The following is an 18,860-nucleotide window of genomic DNA, read 5'->3' as shown; positions in this document are numbered from 1 at the left end:
AGGATTCAAAGGTGTTTTACTTGGTGGATTCAGAAGTGGGCTGTTGAGAATTCAATAGCTACAATTCATCTGGGATTCCTGGATGAAAACTCTCTTTATTTTATCTTCTCTGTATACTTCACAGCACAAATCAATCAGTTATTCCAACTTACTTTACCTGTGATTTCTAAATATGTGAAATTTCTCAGTGTTGTTTTTTTCTGTTAGTTCTAGTTCCTGTTAGTGAGTTAATCATGGATCAGTCCCTGTGCTTCCATGCCATCGAATTGCTTAATAAGTTAGTAGTTCAGATCATAGTTGGCTGGGCGTCGCCTCGGCATCCAGGCTCTTTATTGGGTCCAAGGCGACAACACGCCTTGTTGACACTTCACGAGTTTACGTCGATTTATTTTTATTGTTTTGTTTTTTAGTGAATATGCTTATATTATATCCTATGCTTTGTTTATTATATGTTGGTTTTCTAATATTGGGTCATTACTAGCATAATTATATCATATTGCATTGAGATGACTTCTATGTTGCATATAACCCTAATTATATAAAATTATCATTTGTTATATTATACACTCATAAACTGCACACCTAGGGTGCCTAGGCCGGTACCTTGTCACCTAGGCACCCCCCAATGCCTTTGATCGCCTAGTCACCGTGACAACTATGGTTCAGATTCTGCTTTATAGACAGCTTTCTCCATCAATTTCTAGAATCTACTGCTGTTCAACTTTCTAAATTTCTGGCTGTAGTTGAGTCCTCATTGTTGTTTAATCACTAAATCAGGTCTTTGTTTAATTCTATTCCAAAACCTCAAAGTACCATCCATCAATTTTACTAATTATTCTGGGTTTCCAATTTTCCTTTTTCCAGTAGGAAACTTACATATTTCTGAATCTGACCTTGGATTGCATTCAAACTTTGTTGAGATATTCTCTTTGTGACATGGACAACTAGACCAGAATTATCTGTCAACTAGGCTTGTTTTCATTGAGCTATTGTAAAACTCTTCAATTCTGAATCTGGTTCCCTTCTTGCGATTCTGGCTTACTTAAGGTTTCCTAAACCCTAATCTTTAGGTGACTTAGAATACCCCATTACCAAGGCCACATTTTCCAAATATGTGGCAAAAGCTTGGAACAAAAAATTTTGAGCATTCATGTTTAAATCAGATTCAGACATGAGATGGTTCTATAGGGGTGATGACACCAACCAAATAGAGATTCAACACCTTTTTGAGCATCCAAAGTAATGTGATGTGTCGCATGGTTAGAGTATCAAATTTTATTGGCCTGGAATGATGGGTAGCATCCACATGCACATTCTCAGCATATACAAAAAAGATATTTCATGGTCTTAAGGATATAACAGAGTACCACTTGAGAGTTTACTAAAAGAATATGCATGATTTCTGTTTTCCCAGGTTGCTAGCGAAATTCTATTTTGAAAATCATCTTGAGCCATAGAGAGAACAGTCAGGAGCACTTTAGAACATCATGATCTTGACAACAACTTTAAGGCATAAGCAATCTTTCCTGCAAATTAGCACACAGCTTGGAAGTAACAATGTTTCCAAATTCTATCACAAAAATAGGAAAGAAATTTCCTCGGAACTGCATCAAATGATAGAAAATAAGTGATTAGAGGTTGTGAGGTGAAGCCTTTTCCCACATTTTAATGGTATTATTATTTTAATATTTCTAATGACACTATAAATGTATCATTTTTTTGGGTAAGGACAAAATATATATCCACTTTAGAAAAACCGTAACTGGTGTCTCATTTATGTTTATTGGTGTGACTGCACAGGAATATTCAGCTCCATGTATTCAAATAAATCTTCTAAGTGACTCTAGGACTTGGTCACCCTGTCACTGTAACAATTCTTTACAAACTGATGACAGTTTCCATGCATTTTGGTCCTCCTTGCACATGCTGATGTCCAAGGTTGACTTCGTACTGAATGCTGATCCTTCTGTTTTATTTATGCATCTAGTACATTTTTTGACACACTTACCCCATGAAGTAGTATACTATTTGTTACTTTCCTGCTCCAAACTAATCACCTTTGAGTTGTGGCTGTATAGATATGCCCTCGAATCCAAACAGCCACAGTATGGCTATAAATCTCCCATCAAGAGGCAGGGGACCCACATATTGGATTTCCAATTTCATGAATGATATGAGAAGCCTACCATCATTGCTAGAATAGCACACCTATGAAAAGTCAATAACTCCACAACTTGGAAATTATTCTAACCATTCAAGCATGGCAGAGTTTCCATATAGCTATTGGTTTTCCAGACAAATCCTTTGTTGAATGTTGACATTCGCAATCATGTCACTAACCATTTGATTGTTCAATCAAGGAATACCAGTGCACAGAATCATTCTTCCCCCCCACCCCGAAGCATTGGTTGCATAATGTCTCCTTGACTACTAATGCATCTGACCAGGGACATGCCAGGAAATTTCAAAAGCATTATATCACTTCCTTAAAGTCTACAATTAATAATAGGCAATGTGAGATTACTTATCCTAATTGGAAAGCACTGCAACATCTGCTTTCACAATACCCAATACCAAAAGGATATAGTGGTTCAACTTTTGCTACAAAAAGAAACCTAAAAAGGCTAAAGTTGTCGGTGCATGTCTGATAAGGTGGTCTCCGTGCTCATCTACACTGGATTTGAAGATTATTACATGGTGTCCTAAAAATTCAAAAACTTGAATCTGATCGATGTACAGGGTTCTTTCACCCGTCAGGCTACAACCAAACACCAAGAACAACCAGTCCATAATCGAGCTAGGACTGGCACCGAGGATTTTACTTACCAGTCAGTTCCAGTCAGGCCTACGTGTGCAGGCCAGCATTTGATACCCCTAGATTAGATATTACATATTAGAAAATAGAGGTAATAGGATTGGTTATCTGACATTACTTGAACAAGCTTATCATATTTTATAAAATAGAGGCAAGAGGATTTGTTATCTGACATGTTCGCAAATAACCTTATTCTGACTTCCGGAGGTTATGAAGAATGTACAAGGAAGCAGATGACAAGATAATACATAGAGAGTAACATAGAAGATCCATTCCAGTAGGTATTGGTTATCTGACATGTTCTCAAATAAGCTTATTACATTTAATAAAATACACGCAAGAGGATTTGTTATCTGACATATTCTCAAATAACCTTATTCTGACTTGCGGAGGTTATGAAGAATGTACAATGAAGCAGATGACAAGAAAATACATACAGAGTAACTTAGAAGATCCAATCCAGTAGCTATTGTCACCATCTTGCTCTTTTCAAACATCTTTACGAGAAGAATCATGACAATAACGTGTCCCACCTTTGTCTTCAATTCATCCAGTGAGCTGATTTTCATCCATTTTGGTCTCTCCTACAGACCAATAGCAAGAATCATAATCAAGTTTTTATGTTCTTGGCATTAAGCTTGGTTTGAACCCATGAACTCATGGTAGCAGTGAACATCAATAAGCTGAGCGGTAGGTACACCCCAGACCATAATTTAGTTTTAGTGAGATTTAAGAATTCCATATTTGTCAACAACATAGAATAGTTGCAGGTATATCATTCAAAATCCTGCCAAGCCATGTTCAGGTTTTTAGTTATATATGGACTGATAACAGATTCTGACTTTCTGAGTCAGCCCCACAGCATGCCAATTAAATTATAGATGCATATCTAATTCTAAAACTCGTGTATTTACACTCATGGTAAGAAAAGGACTTTTGCTTATTATCCTAAATCAGATTTCAACATGTTGACTACCAACACAATGATTTGAACCTACAAATTAGTGGGTATCCCTTTGATGGGATATCCCCATTTTTTTTCTTTCAACAGCTAAAACATGTCTGGCAAAAAAGAACCAGATCAAAAAATCACAAGAGAAAAAGGTTAATGTTTCAAACTGTATATTTCTAAAAAAAAAATCCTATGTGTCCACTCAGTCTCACTAGTAAATTATGCCCGATTGAGGTGGCCAGGAAAATAATTGGTATTAATGGATGGGTTGGCAGGCCAAAGTCCAGTCTATAAGGGGCATTTATCAATGATTCATATGAATCTAATATCCTTAACTTCTTTCAATGCATAAAAATTAGTTGATTGAAGTATAAGATGAATCCAGTGTTTGACACATCATTAACGGTCAAATTCCTGCAAATTATGATGATGTAAATGCTAAGCGACATCTTTAGTGATAGAATTTGCTGTAATCTAATTTATTAATTGCAATGTAACAAGAGCCTCACCCTGATAAGTGTATTTAAGAGAAAGTTCAACATCAAGTACCAATAATAAAGGAAAGGAGATGTTGGTTCATCTAAACACCATACATACTTGGAGTTCAGTTCAAATGAATGTTACCTACCTTCAATGCGAACATCCCAAACAAGGAAGATCCCTTGGAAACACGATCATTTTTGGAGGATACACCAGGAGGCTCATTACTGATAAATAGTCCATACAAGCCCATACCAAATATTAACATGACAGTACCAGCAAGATAAACATCTGCATTAAGATGAGATTGCCTCTTTAATCTGTAATATGAAGCAGAAATATCATATGCAATAGAACATGGGATTCCTCAAACTTTTGTCCCTTTAGGGTTGAATGAGTTAGAGGGTTATTCCATAACCAAACAGCAAAGATGAATTCTGCACCCAGCAGGAAGTAGAATGCCTTCTATGCGGAAAACAAACGCACAGATATAAAAATATTCTCAGTAGATTTATGTATTTAAATAATTGTAGACTATGAACTTACTATTTCATGGAATATTTTCATCCAAAGTAACAAGATGTGATTAGACTTCCGTTTTATTCTTTACTTTCTTTTTTTTTTCTTTTTTCTTTGGGGAGGGGGAAGACCTCCGTACTTCCCTTATTGGTAAGGAGAAGAAATATACAAGGTATGAGAATCGGTCCTAACAAAACCCAAAACAAGCAAAGACCATACAAAGGTCTTTAAAAAAAACATGCAAAACAAGCAAAAACCATGTGATCTATAGACTTCTTCCTAATGAGAAGGGCAGACAAGATGGTGTGTAAGGACTATAAGGTTATCCCTGGGGAGAGCCTAACCAAGCCTAACCACCCAACATAGACTGGTGGTCCTAGATGTGTGCCTCAGTGCACAGAAGCGCAAGAGGAGGGATCCTATGTACCCTAAGATAAGGTGGTGGAGATTAAAAGGGGAGTCCTGAAGACATTTAATGATAATATGGTCGAACAAGGAAAGTGGGATTTTGAAGGAGACACCAATGCGATGTGGAACGAGATGCCAAAGATGTGCTAGGGGAAGCGAAGGGTAGTCGTTAGGCCCTTAGGGAGACTTGATGGTGGAATGTTGAGGTCCAAGCAGCCATTAAGACCAAAAAAGTTTGTTTTAAGACATGGCAAAGGACTAAAGAAATAGAGGATAAAAAGAGGCATTCTGATGCCCAAAACAAAGCTAGGAAGATTGTGGGGTTGGCTAGGGTGAAGAAATATGAGGATCTTTATACCAACCTAAACACTAAAGAAGGAGGAAAAAACTATTTACAAGATAGTTAAGATGAGAGAAAGGAAGAGATAGAGTAGGAGTCATAACACTGAGATATGTCGATCATATGGTCAGTGGCTCCAGAGTTAATGACCCACGAAGAGGCAGTGGAAGAAGCAGATGTAGAGGCCTGTAAGGTGGAAGCTGAAGAATCTTGTATTGTAGGTGTAAAAGAAGAGCTATCCAGATATGACATAACCCTGCGAAACGCTGCAATATCATCCTGAGTGAGAGACTGGTGTTTGTCTATAGTCCAGATAGATATCCCATAGGTTCAACCTCAGTCATCATAGTGTGTGCTATGGCTCCCCCTCTCCTACTGCCATGCATACCAGGGGGACAGCCATAAAGCATCCAACATCTCTCTCTAGTGTGCCCAGATTTCCCACAATGATTACAGCTGAATCTATCCCTGTCATTCCCTCGGGGTGGCCCTTGACCTCTTCCTCCAACCTCTGACATGTTGAGTGTTGTAATATGGGGTTCAAGGGTATAATTGTCCATAGGGTTTTATCTTGTGTTGCCCTAGGGGCTTTAATGTCTTTTTACTTCATATCTTATTATTTTAAATAAAGAGTAGGCTGTGTCTCTAGACACAAGTCACAATTTCCAAAGCTAACGTTGAGAAAATGGAACCTCACTCTCCTAACTCACATTCAAGTGTGTTTTGATGATAACTGTTACATATCTCTTAACATATGTAACAATAACAAACAAATTGAGTGAACCTAACTCCTCATCTTAAGATGGGGCTTGTGTGTAGCTTGCCATAAGATTATCAGATTGGAAAATCAAAGTCAGTCAAGATCAAGTTCAAGAATTCATCAAAAGTTCAAGCTCAAGATTCAAGAGTGAAGTCTTGAAGATGATCAAGTACACATAGGCTAGAATAGAACACAATTGCATAATGTAACTTGCATTCATACATCATGAGTATACGTACATCTTAGAGACCTAGGAGGTACTTAATCATTCCTAAAAAGGCCCTAAATTAAGATTGGACATGTTACAAAAAGATCCCAAAGTCAAGTCTGTCAAAAAATCAAGACAGAGAACCTGACGGTTGACCGATAAAACAGGAATTTTTTATAACATATCGACCGGCCATAACAGAAAGATTGACAGTTGCTGCCGTCAACGGCTAGTTTTTTAATGGTCATATTTTGGCGGTCAATCGTCATATGCCACTGGTCGACCAGTAAAGGTCAAAATATAGCCGTTAGAGAATTTTATCACATGTTCAAATGTGCATTTATTGATGCCTATAAATACAGACCCATCAAACTTTCTGGCAATGCACTACAGTCCAAAAGAGAACTTTATGAGTAAGAGAAAAGTCAATTCCAAAGGCATTTATTGTTCTTGAGTCAAGTGATCAATTGTCAAGTCTCCATCAAACATTAACTCAAGCATTCAAGTCTCCTTACTCCCTCAAGTTAACATCATCAAGAGAAGTTTTCAAAGAGGCTTGCATCGTGCATTCATCTTATATCATTTCATCCACTTGCAAGGAGTATTCGTCACACTTCTTGCCTAGGTAATCTTTTGTCTCTATAATTGTAATTATTTTGCTTTGTTCTTGAGTTTGTAGAACTCTAGATTGGAGCAGTGTTTTGCATTACCCTAGACTGTAATTAGGTAATGCAAGGATTCTTTTATCCTTAAAAGAGTAAGGATCCACTTATCCATTAAAAAGATTTGTAAAGGTGATTATTTCCCCACCTATTGTACTGAAAGGGAAACACTGTGGAATTCTCTCAAGGTTAAGAGGAGTGGATGTAGACTCTTGGAGTTGAACCACTATAAAATTCTCTATCTCTTCTCTTACTTATACATTGTCTTGTGAATTGTTTAAATTTTATTTCCCGCATATCATTGCATAAATTCATGCATTATTATAAGAAATAAAAAAAGAGGTATATTCCACTAGTATTAACCTATTCACCCCCCTCTAGGTTAATTCACATGACATAATGTAGGAACTCATGTAGAAAGTGGGGATGTTACCCAAACCAAATGGGGAGTACACTCTCTAGCCAAACCTAGACTATTCTTCCCAAGTAGGACTTCGCCAAAAAGAAACTTCATAGAAACAATTACAAAAAACATCCATAACAGTAATATTTCCACTGTAAATCGCTTCTAGCATGTATTACAAGATGGAATCATCAATCATTACCAACCAACTAGGCCAAATGGGAGCCTATAGATCAGAAGTTCTTGTGAGATGCCAAAAAGGCTCAAAGAGGCGGTTTGAGTTACTGCAACCAGATCAGGCAGTTTCCAAACTCCACATTTATACCACTATTCAAGGACCCTTAGGTGACCTGAAAGGTACCAATCCATTGCCCTAACAAGCTCCAGGTTGAAGAGAACAAAAGCTGCAACAGCAGGCCAACGAGCCAGTCTGGTGGCAGAATTGTTCAAACAAAAAAAGGAGTTGCAGAAAACAAGGGTAGAAATCACCAGCTGAGATGACCCTTGGGCGACTCAAATGAAGCTGGTCCCATCTCCAGCTGAGGTCAGATGAGAGAAAAACAAGAATAAAGGGACAGATTCTCGGGTTACTGTAGCGGACGAACTATAGCAGCAGCACAAAAATGAGTTGCAAACCTTGGGCTTCCCTCCTTTACAACCAAGGTTTTGGGGACTTGAAAGGGGACCCAAGGGCGACTCCAATGGGCCAGGTCCAAGCTTCAACAAAGCCAAGATGAGGGAGAATAAGGGCTGTTTCAGAAATCTGGGTACTGTTCAAGGAACAGTGTTTTCTCGGGTTACTGTCCACGGAACAGTAATCTGGGCTGTCCTTTGATTTGAGCTTCCAACAGCCAAGTCTTCACATGCAGACCTATCTTGGTGCTTCTATAGCCTTCATCAAGGGATATGACATGATTTCTTCAATGTTTTCACATAGCAGCCCCTACCTTGGAACCCCTTTGTAACCTAAGGTTCCTAAGAGAGGGAAAGGAGGTGAAGAGCTTGTAGGACGACTCTCAAACCGACAAAGTGCGCTCTGATACCAAGTTGGAAGTTAAAGAATGTAAGAAAACAAGGAAAAAGATGAAAGTAGAAGGTTGGAGAAGAAGAAGAAAAGGAGAAGAGAGATGCTGCTGCAATGTTATGTGTTAGAGAATTAACTCTACCACACCTATATTACTTCACTAATAAGATGAAAGGAATTACATACACCTCCCTAGGGAGGTAAAAGGTAAAAAAGAGAAATTACAATATAAGACAACTAGACATTGAACTAGTTCCTAAAATACCCTTATTACATAGACTCTTAACACTTTGAGGGTGGGCTTTGTCCCTTTGGGTCGCTGTTGCACTCTTGCTGTTTGTTTCTGTAACAAATCAAACCTGTAAGTGCAATCAGTAGAGAAGAAGAAGAGAGAAGATGGAGAGGGAGAAGAGAAGATGGAGAGAGATCGATTGGGAGAGCCAACAGAACCTCCCTCACGATTCTAATTAATTGAATCGTGAGGGGAGGCAGTATTATTTATAAAGACTTAACTAAGTTACAAGGGTAAATACCCAAACTGCCCTTAGTACAAGAAATAAACTAGAAACATAACTAGGATAAAAAGTAAGACCAAAACACCCCCAGACTACTAACTTCAATCGACATTCTTAACACTCCCCCTCAAGCTGGAGCGTAGACATCACCAAGAACCAATTTGGAACAACCATCCAAGAACTGAGGTCGAAACAAGGCCTTCGTAAACATATCTCCAAGCTGAAACTGTGAACGAACAAAAGGAGAGACCATCAGTTTCTTTTGAACAGCATCCCGAACAAAATGACAGTCAACTTCAATGTGTTTGGTCCGTTCATGAAAAACAGGGTTGTTGGCAATGTAAATAGCAGCTTGGTTATCACAGTACATCTCCATGGGCTGATCACTGGAATACCCAAGCTCAATAAGGAACGAACGAATCCACATAAACTCTGCAACTGTATGAGCCATGGCTCTGTATTCAGCCTCAGGACTGGAACGAGCTACAATCGTTTGTTTCTTGCTCTTCCAAGTAACCAAATTTCCTCCAAAGAAGGTACAATAACCTGTAGTCGATCTTCTATCGCCATCAGAAACAGCCCAATCCGCATCAGAGAACCCAACCACGTTGGTATGACCACGACGACAATACACTAATCCTTTACCAGGAGCACCCTTGAGGTACCTTAGAATGCGACAAGCAGCATCCTAATATACTTGCTTAGGAATCTGCATGAACTGACTAACAACCCCCACAACAAAGGAGATATCAGGATGAGTAACTGTGAGATAAATAAGTTTACCAACCAGGCATCGATACTGATGTATGTCACCAAACTCTTTGTCATCAGAAGCACCAAACTTGATGCGGGGATCCATAGGAGTATCAATAGGTTTACAACCTAACATTCCTGTCTCATCAAGTAAATCAAGAACATACTTTCTCTGAGACAGGCTAAGACCTCGAGAGCAGCGAATAACCTCAATGCCAAGGAAGTACCTGAGGTTACCTAAGTCCTTGATCTGGAAATTATCATGTAAATAAGTCTTCACCTGTGCAATTCCAGAAGCATCATTACCAGTAACAATAATGTCATCAACATAGATTGCAAGAACGACCACGTTAGATCCCTGATGTCTAACAAAGATAGAGTGATCAGAATAGCACTGAGAAAACCCATAACTAGCCACAACACTGTTGAATTTGTCAAACCATGCACGGGGAGACTGTTTCAGTCCATAAATTGCCTTATAAAGGCGACAAACCCTAATACTATCCTCCCCCTGAGCAACATACCCAAGAGGTTGCTCCATATAGACCTCCTCCTGAAGGTCACCATATAAGAAGGCGTTCTTTACATCCATCTGAAATAGAGGCCAATCAAGGTTGACGGCCAAGGAAAGAATTATACGAACAGAATTCAACCACGCAATAGGAGAGAAGGTCTCAAAATAGTCGACCCCATAGGTCTGTGTAAACCCTTTCGCAACCAAATGGGCCTTAAGCCGTTCCACAGTTCCATCTGGATTGTACTTAACTGTATGCACCCAACGATACTTAACAAGATCTTTACCAGGTGGTAGATCCACTAATGATCAAGTCTTACGAGAGATCAAGGCATCCATCTCCAAATCCATAGCATGTTTCCACCCTGGGTGAGAGAAGGTAAGTGTATAAGAGGTGGGAACAAAAGTAGAGTGTAACGTAGTAGCAAAAGCACGATAAGGAGTGGAGAGATGAGCAACAGAGACATAGTTTGCCAACGGGTAAAGAGAACTATTTTGAGTGCAAGTACGAGTACCTTTGCGCAAAGCAATAGGACGGTCATCATCATCTAAAGGGAGATCTGCAGGTAAGGACTCAGCTGGTGGTAGTAGAGGGGCAGCAACAATATTTTGAGGTGGCACAGGCGGCGGCTGTTGTTGGGTACGTCGGTGATAGACCTGCAGAGGCTCGGAACCAATAGAACCAGGATTGGCAACTAACGGGAGAGGAGGAATAGTAGTATCAACTGGACCAACAACACCAGTATCAACAGTAAGATCAACATCATTGGGAGAACCAGCAAAATAAGGGGTATTTTCGAAGAAGGTTACATTAGCGGAAACAAATTGTTGGCGAGAAACCGGATCAAAACACCGATACCCCTTCTGGGTACGAGAATAACCAAGAAACAGACACTTGATAGCCCTAAGAGACAATTTATCAAGGCCAGGGCAAAGAATATGAACAAAACATTAGCACCCAAAAACAAGAGTGAGAAGCAAGAAAACAGCCCGCTCCGAAAAAACAACATTAAAGGGAATTTGATCATTAAGAACCGATGAAGGCATACGATTAATAAAAAAGCAAGCAGTGAACACTGCATCAGCCCAATAGAGTTTAGGAACATTCATATGAAACATCAAAGATCTAGTAATGTCTAACAAATGACGGTTTTTGCGCTCCGCCACACCATTTTGTTGTGGTGTATAAGAGCTACTAGTTTGATGAAGAATGCCATTGTCAGAACAAAAGGAAAAAATCTCATGTTGAACAATTTCCAGGGCGTTATCAGTACGTAAAATTTTCAAAGGAACACCAAATTGAATACGAATTTCATTATAAAATTGTTTGAAAACAGAGACAAACTCAGATCTATCCTTAAAGAGGTACAACCATGTCATCTGAGAATGATCATCAATAAAACTGACAAAATAACGAAAACCTAAACGACTCTTGACCCTACATGGACCCCAAATGTCCGAATGGACGAACTGAAATAAAGAAGTACTCCTAGACTCTGGACTCAAAGGAAAAACAGTTCAATGATGCTTGCCAAGCTCACAAGCTTCACACTCGATACAGGAGACAGATTTGCAGCTAGGAACCAGATGCCGCAGCTTGAATAAGGAAGGATGTCCTAGCCGATAGTGCCAATGTAATTGAGAAACATCAGAGGAAGTAGCAACAGCCGCTGTTGGAGAAGTTGCCAAATCAAAATAATAGAGACCACCCTTCTCATGCCCACCACCAATCGCCTTCCTGGTTGCAAGATCCTGGAAAACACAATGAGAAGGATTAAAGGTTGTAGAGCAATTTAAAGATTTAGTTAACTGACTAACAGACAAAAGATTAAGAGGCAGCCTAGGGACATGAAGAACATTAGTCAAGGACAAATTAGAGGATAAGGAGATATCCCCATGACCAGCAACAGGAATGGAAGATCCATCGGCAATGGAAATTCGAGATGGAGTAGTAGATTGAGTAAAAGAAGAAAATAATTTAGGCTTTCCAGTCATATGAGAAGATGCACCGGAGTCAATGACCCACGGAGAAGATGAAGAGGCAAAACATGCAGTAGTACCTGAATGGGCAAGAGTAGCTGTAGGAGTAGAAGATGATGCCTCCAGTTGTTGAACCCGTTGTAACAATTGAAAAACCAGATCACTAGAAGGACTACCACCATCAGTAGAAGACCCATGATTAGTGTTGAAAGGATGCACAGATTCAGCCGCTCCATCAGAGACTGCGGCATTGGCAAACTGCTTTCGAGCCCATTGTGGTTTGTCATGTTTCAGCCAGCATTTTTCAACAATGTGGTTGGGACGACCACAATGAGAACACCATCGAGAATTACCATCACCAGAAGATGAACCAGCAGGGTTCGAACCAGCCCCTCGACTACCAAAAACAGCCCCACGGCCACCTTGAGAAGAGGTACCACCACCACGACTATGCCCTCCAGTAGAAGTAAAAAGGGCAGAATTATCCTTAAGAGACAGGAGCAGCCTCAGATTTAGCCGTGGAGGGAGAAACAACCCTTTGTAGGCGACAATAAGCTTCATTCATAGATGGGATCTTCTCACAATCTCACCAGTCAATAATTGGCTTTTGACTGATTGAAGATCAGAATCTAACCCAGAGAGGAATTTAGCAACAAGAAATTCAGAACGTGAGCTTTAATTACAGCAGCATCAGTAGATATAGGCTGGTACACATTGAGTTCCTTCCACATGCCCTTCAAAGAACTGTAGTATTCGCCAAGAGATTTTCCTTCTTGCTTGAAGGAGAAAAACCTTTCATATAAATCATAAATCCGTGGGCCTAGATCAGCAGCCAATGATGAGGAAATAAACTCCTAGTAGAGACAAGATCGATTTCCACAGGGTTTTTGGAGGATCGATCTCAGATGAGGGTAGACAGCACTTCAATCATCCAACCTTGTAGGCAGCCAAACTTCAGCATAGCAGGGAACCCTAGTCTTTCATCATAATACGACTAGGATTCAGTCAATAGAAGGCAGCATATGGTTGCTGTGGACCACAACAAGAGGGAACAAAGGCAGCATATGGTTGCTGTGGACCACAACAAGAGGGAACAAAGGAAATCCTTCAAAACTGCAGGAGGGAGGAGGAAGATCGTGGATCAGAATTGATGCTCTGATACCATGTAACAAATCAGACCTGTAAGTGCAATCAGTAGAGAAGAAGAAGAGAGAAGATGGAGAGGGAGAAGAGAAGAAGAAGAGAGATCAATTGGGAGAGCCAAAGGAACCTCATTTCCTTCAAAACTGCAGGAGGGAGGAGGAAGATCGTGGATCAGAATTGATGCTCTGATACCATGTAACAAATCAGACCTGTAAGTGCAATCAGTAGAGAAGAAGAAGAGAGAAGATGGAGAGGGAGAAGAGAAGAAGAGAGATCAATTGGGAGAGCCAAAGGAACCTCCCTCACAATTCTAATTAATTGAATCGTGAGGGGAGGCAGTATTATTTATAAAGACTTAACTAAGTTACAAGGGTAAATACCCAAACTGCCCTTAGTACAAGAAATAAACTAGAAACATAACTAGGATAAAAAATAAGACCAAAACACCCCCAGACTACTAACTTTAATCGACATTCTTAACAGTTTCCAATAAATTTCTTTGTTATCTAATAGGGGGAAAAAAGAGAACTCTTTCATACAATGATTCTCAATTTATGCTCTTTAATGAAATGTACCATTGTCCATAGGATCTTTCCATGTGAACTGAAGCTTATGGAAACCTATGGGGCAGATAACTAGAGAGTGAAACTTTTTTTTTTCTTTTTGTCTTTTCCTTTCTCTTTTCGGTGGAGGGGGAAGGAGAAGGGGTGTTGCCCATGCCTCTTAAATGAGATATGAAATAACTCTAAACCAGACATTCAGGAGTTCCCACAGAAACCAAAGGACAATCTAGAGCCTTAGCAAACACCAGTCTGAATAGAGTGCCAAAGCTCCAACCTTATTAATCTTGATGCAAAGCTGAAGCACTACATCCGCAAGAAGAAGAAGAATAAGAAGCAGCTGCCCAAATAGAAGTGTTAGTAGTATTAGTAGTGGATCCATACTTAGTTTTTTTTTTAGTGTTTTTATGTTTTTAAATTGAACCGGCCCAACCTGGTTGAACCAGTGGTTCAATTTAAGTGACTTGAGTCCACTACTAATATGTAATTTTCCTTTTTTTGGGTCCACACCACACTCCCACGATTTAGAGAGGAGTGTGGATTAGTTAAGTCAGCTAGGGGTTATTTAGACTCCTAGGCTGAGTAGATGTAAGGCTGTTAAGCCCTATTTAAATCAATGCAACATACCATAATTGTCACAGCATCTAGGCGACCCAAGGCATTGGAGGGGGCCTGGACGTCAAGGTGACACCAACAAGAGACCTGCCTAGGTGATGCCTTGACAACTATGCAATATAAAGACAGTCTTTTAGCCCTAACTTTCTCAGTTCGCATAAAAATGTAATCTTGAGCTTGTTAGATGGGTTATTGGACAATCTCTTTTATCCGTACCAACGTCAATGTGCTTTGATGCACTTTTCTTCAGGCCCAAAAGTGAGGCCACAAGTAGAAGGATAAACTTAAAACTTGAGCCTTTTGGATAAATTTGCAGCACATAATGAGGAAAGTATTCAGTTAGCCATCTAGTGCTTTATCTAATTGTTGAATTGGACTGCTAACGGCTATGATAAAAGCAACGCATCATGAAGTGAATTTTAAGAATCTAACCAATAGCTTCAACTAATCGTAGAACCATCTGTCCTGTATGAACTCCTTTGAGGCATCCTGTCCAGTATACCTTGTATGCGTCAAAAATGTAAACACAACCCTGCAGAGAACAAACGCTAGTATTAGTCAGCTTCATGATATCCAGCTCAAATCGGGGAAAAATGCATGCCTAGAAGATCAAAGAATTACCAAAATACATTCATCCTATCAAATATATACTCCAATAGTAATAGAAATATGCAAGCCAAAAAAACTTATAGAGTGCAAGAATCAATCTCCCTGAGCCTGAAACCTCCACATAGATCAAATTCTTAAAGTTCGTATCTTCATGGAAAGAAAAACAACAGTTCTAGCTTCTAGGTGTTTAATATCTCTAAATGACCTATGGCACTTAAAACCCTCTTATTTGCAATTGAACAAGCAGAAGCAAGAAGATTAGCATATGGGAAGAATTGGAACAATACCACTAAAGATGAAATGACCATCACATCGAAAACGAGGGGAAAAAGAGCCACAGAGCTGACTCGTATTTGAAGCTTAGCATATGAAAATTCAAAGACTCTTCAGCTGCAGACATGAGATATTTTTGGAACTCCTTGTTTCAATAACCTGTACCGTCTTTTTTTATAGCCTATAGTTGTGTATAGTGAGACCTGCTTTTCTTAATAAATTCTATGTTCATACTTAAAAAGAAGAAAAATTGGAACTCTTCCACTATATGGCTCTAATAATTTGTGGGGTTAGAATTTTTCCCTTTGCAACGTAAATTTATCAATGCTCTAACAAGATTAATTTGGCAAGATAATTGAAAATAAAGACTTCCAACATTAATTTGGCAAGATACTTGAAAATAAAGACTTTCAACATCAAGGTGCCTTTTACTATTTTCAATTCGTTGGATTATACAGAAAGAAAAGATGATAAATTCAACAAATTAGAGCTAATGCATAGTAATCAAGGCGGTGCCATGGCAACGCCATGGCGTCCAAGCTCCGTGGTCGCCTTGGACGCCTTGCCGCCATGGCGCGCCTTGCTGCCATGGCGGTGTTGCCTTGATTTTTTACCCTTTAAAACGCCATGGTCACCTTCCTGCCTTGATAACTATGAGCTAATGGAAGGCAAAGTGAAGTGGATTCTGATGCATAGCCCTAAATATTGAAGAAGCTTCAAAATATAACTCCATATTAAAGTATTTTTGAGTTTGCAGCGTAGTGAATTCCAAACTTCTATTTTGTTGTTATCGATAGGAATAACTAGTCTCTTATTCACATGCATGAAATGCTTATTAGAATATAATGGTTGTTAATAGCTATAATAAGGTTTAGAACTTGTAACTTGACTTGATTCTCTTATTCAAATTAGAAATACTGTTGATAAGTATGAAATAAAAACCATCATTCTGAGGTAAGAAGTTCTCTAATGAACAAAGCCTTCTGAAAGAACAAATGCATTTACAGTGACATGTAACCCAGCTTCTACAAGAGCGGCACTAGAGAACAATTCATTGTAAAAAACTCCTACATTCTTTAGTAGCCACTTCAGATCCTAATCCAAGACTGTATGAGTGATGTAATAGCCCCAATACAAGCAGGAGTGGATATTCTTTCCTGTGCTATGTTTCCTCTTAAGAAAACTCCTACCTTCTTTAGTAGCCACTTCAGATCCTAATCCAAGACTCTATGAGTGATGTAATAGCCCCAATACAAGCAGCAGAGCCACATGGTTCAGTGCTATTCTATTGCAGGTCCCAGAGTCCTGATTCAAAAAGGCCAGGGGAATTGGTAAAAAGAGCAGAGAAAACCTCCTATTATAACATAATTCAGACTTCTAAAATATGACTTAGTACTAACAATAAGATGTAACATAACAAAGCAGCAAATATGTGGTGGTTCATAAGCAAGTCTTAAGTTCCTTTTGTGAGACACACCACAACATATGTGGTATAGACAACTAAAAACTCATTTTGGTCTTTTATTTTATTATTTGATTTTGTATATAATAGTGCACAATTCTATTTTATAACCAACCATATAAAGCTGTAGGGGAAAAGGTTCAAGGCAAAATCAAACTTTAATAGCATATTAACAGTGACAAGTTAACTTCATGCTTTCACCAGACAAATATAATATGGATGGCACCAACATTTTCATAGTTGACATAAAAGAAATAGTGTTACAAGGAAAATTACATTCAAAAAGCACAACAAGGAACCCGCCAATGAACCTCCAACAGCCAGAAGCGCCAAGAAACGGAAATCAAAAATTGCCTGCTCAATAGAAGTGCAAACATGAAAAACATTACTAAACTAGAATATGGATGTGGGAAAATCATAAATCTGTGGCAATGGTATAAAAACCATGTTCATGACTTAAGCAAACATGGAATTTTCTCCCTTTGCATCTATTGCACAATATTATATCAGAAATACCATGCTCTTACCCAAAATCAATCACTTGATGCAAAAATAGGTGCAAAGAAGGGCATCCATATATATTGGTTAGTCAAGCCATGATCAACCAAGGGTGACTCAAAACAATATTACATCAATGACCAAATGTTTTAATCGTCCATCAGAATTAATAAAAAGAGCATCCCACTATCCCAGTGCACAAGGATCCCGCTACTGCAGGGTCTGAGAGGGGCAAATGTACGCAGCCTTAACCCCTACTTCACAGGAGAGGCTGTTTCCAACTTTTGAACCCACAACCAACAGGTTGCAATAGCGCAACTTAACCGAATTAATACACAAAATTAATGTGATGCTTAATTTTACATAAAAAATGAGCCCTGCAAGGTCAGAAAAAAATAGTAATTCCATGCAATAAATTAGGTACACTGTTGATGCAATGCTACTCAAGTCCATATCTGAACTTATCATTGACAGCGTGAGAAGCTGATTGATTGGCCAGTCTACTTAACAGTTAAGGCAACAGAAATATTTAATTAAGAAGTGAATCCGTCTCCATTTTAATAATAAAATATATCTAAAACAAAACCGATAAAAAGAAATAATAAAACCGCATAAAACACAAAGAGTGGAAATAGAATTGGAAGAAATGATCACAGAAGAAACACAATTTTAGGACTAACATGTAACGAACTAAAACAGCTAGTACGTCAACAAGTGTAGTGTCTGCTCAAAATCATCTCTCAAATTGAGGGTTTTCTCCAACAATTAGTTCATCCAATCAAAGAACTAAGTTGAAGATTGAGGAAAGAAAAAACCATTTATTTTACTTTCTCGATGGAGGATTCAGCTAAGTGGACGAAGCGAACAACTGGGCTACCGTTGGGATTGGCAAGCGCATAATTGAAGCTTGGCTTCGGCGGTAGAGAAGTTTCGAGAAAGGGTTTCTTGGTTACAGGGGTAGAAGAAGAAGTGACGCTCTCGGTAGGAGAGTATTCAGGTGATGATGATGATGATGAGCTCAGAGCATCGACCTGGAAGGAGAAGCGTCTGTGACTTCGTTGAGGGTGATGGAGTGAGACGAAGGAGACCGGAGGCAGAGCTGCTGATACAGAGGTAGACAAAGTCGTCATCATCATCGTCATCATCGAGAGTAGGCGGAAGAAGAAGAAGATTTTTGGCAGCTATGAAGTGAGACATTGGGAGCTGAAGGGGTTGGGGCTTCTTGGTCGCGCTGGGTGTGAGCCCCGTGAGGTGTTGTGGACCTACCTTTCTCCATCAAGTTTATGACCGGTAGCGGGAAGTGAAATAACGGTTCTCCTTTAAAAGCCTTTCTTTTCCCTTCCAAGAGGTGTGTTTGGTTTGTCATT

At 39.2% G+C, this 18,860-nt stretch overlaps 1 protein-coding gene across 1 annotated transcript; it reads right to left on the bottom strand.

Moving 5' to 3' along the window:
- Positions 1-3,064: 3,064 nt before the first annotated feature.
- Positions 3,065-18,694, bottom strand: LOC122643895. Its single transcript, XM_043837466.1, has 5 exons — positions 18,321-18,694; positions 17,272-17,349; positions 15,084-15,183; positions 4,396-4,538; positions 3,065-3,399 (listed from the first exon to the last, which is right to left on the bottom strand). The coding sequence occupies exons 1-5, from the start codon at positions 18,636-18,638 to the stop codon at positions 3,190-3,192; spliced, it is 849 nt and encodes a 282-aa protein (XP_043693401.1). The 5' UTR covers positions 18,639-18,694; the 3' UTR covers positions 3,065-3,189.
- Between the last annotated feature and the right edge of the window lie 166 nt (positions 18,695-18,860).

The sequence above is a fragment of the Telopea speciosissima genome, chromosome 10 (genome assembly GCF_018873765.1).
Source record: "Telopea speciosissima isolate NSW1024214 ecotype Mountain lineage chromosome 10, Tspe_v1, whole genome shotgun sequence".
In the NCBI taxonomy this organism is placed as follows: Eukaryota; Viridiplantae; Streptophyta; class Magnoliopsida; order Proteales; family Proteaceae; genus Telopea; species Telopea speciosissima.
Note: the sequence above shows the minus strand (reverse complement) of the source record. Positions and strands in the feature narration are given on the sequence as shown.

Bases quoted from the DNA above. Each gene is read 5' to 3' on its own strand.
- LOC122643895 (XM_043837466.1), bottom strand. From the start codon at position 18,638: ATGATGACGATGATGATGACGACTTTGTCTACCTCTGTATCAGCAGCT. The intron at 15,184-17,271 runs GTAATTTTCCTT...TGTTCTCTGCAG, and splicing joins CCTTGTTGTGCTTTTTGAAT to GGTTGTGTTTACATTTTTGA. The intron at 3,400-4,395 runs GTAGGTAACATT...ATTGGTCTGTAG, and splicing joins TTGGGATGTTCGCATTGAAG to GAGAGACCAAAATGGATGAA.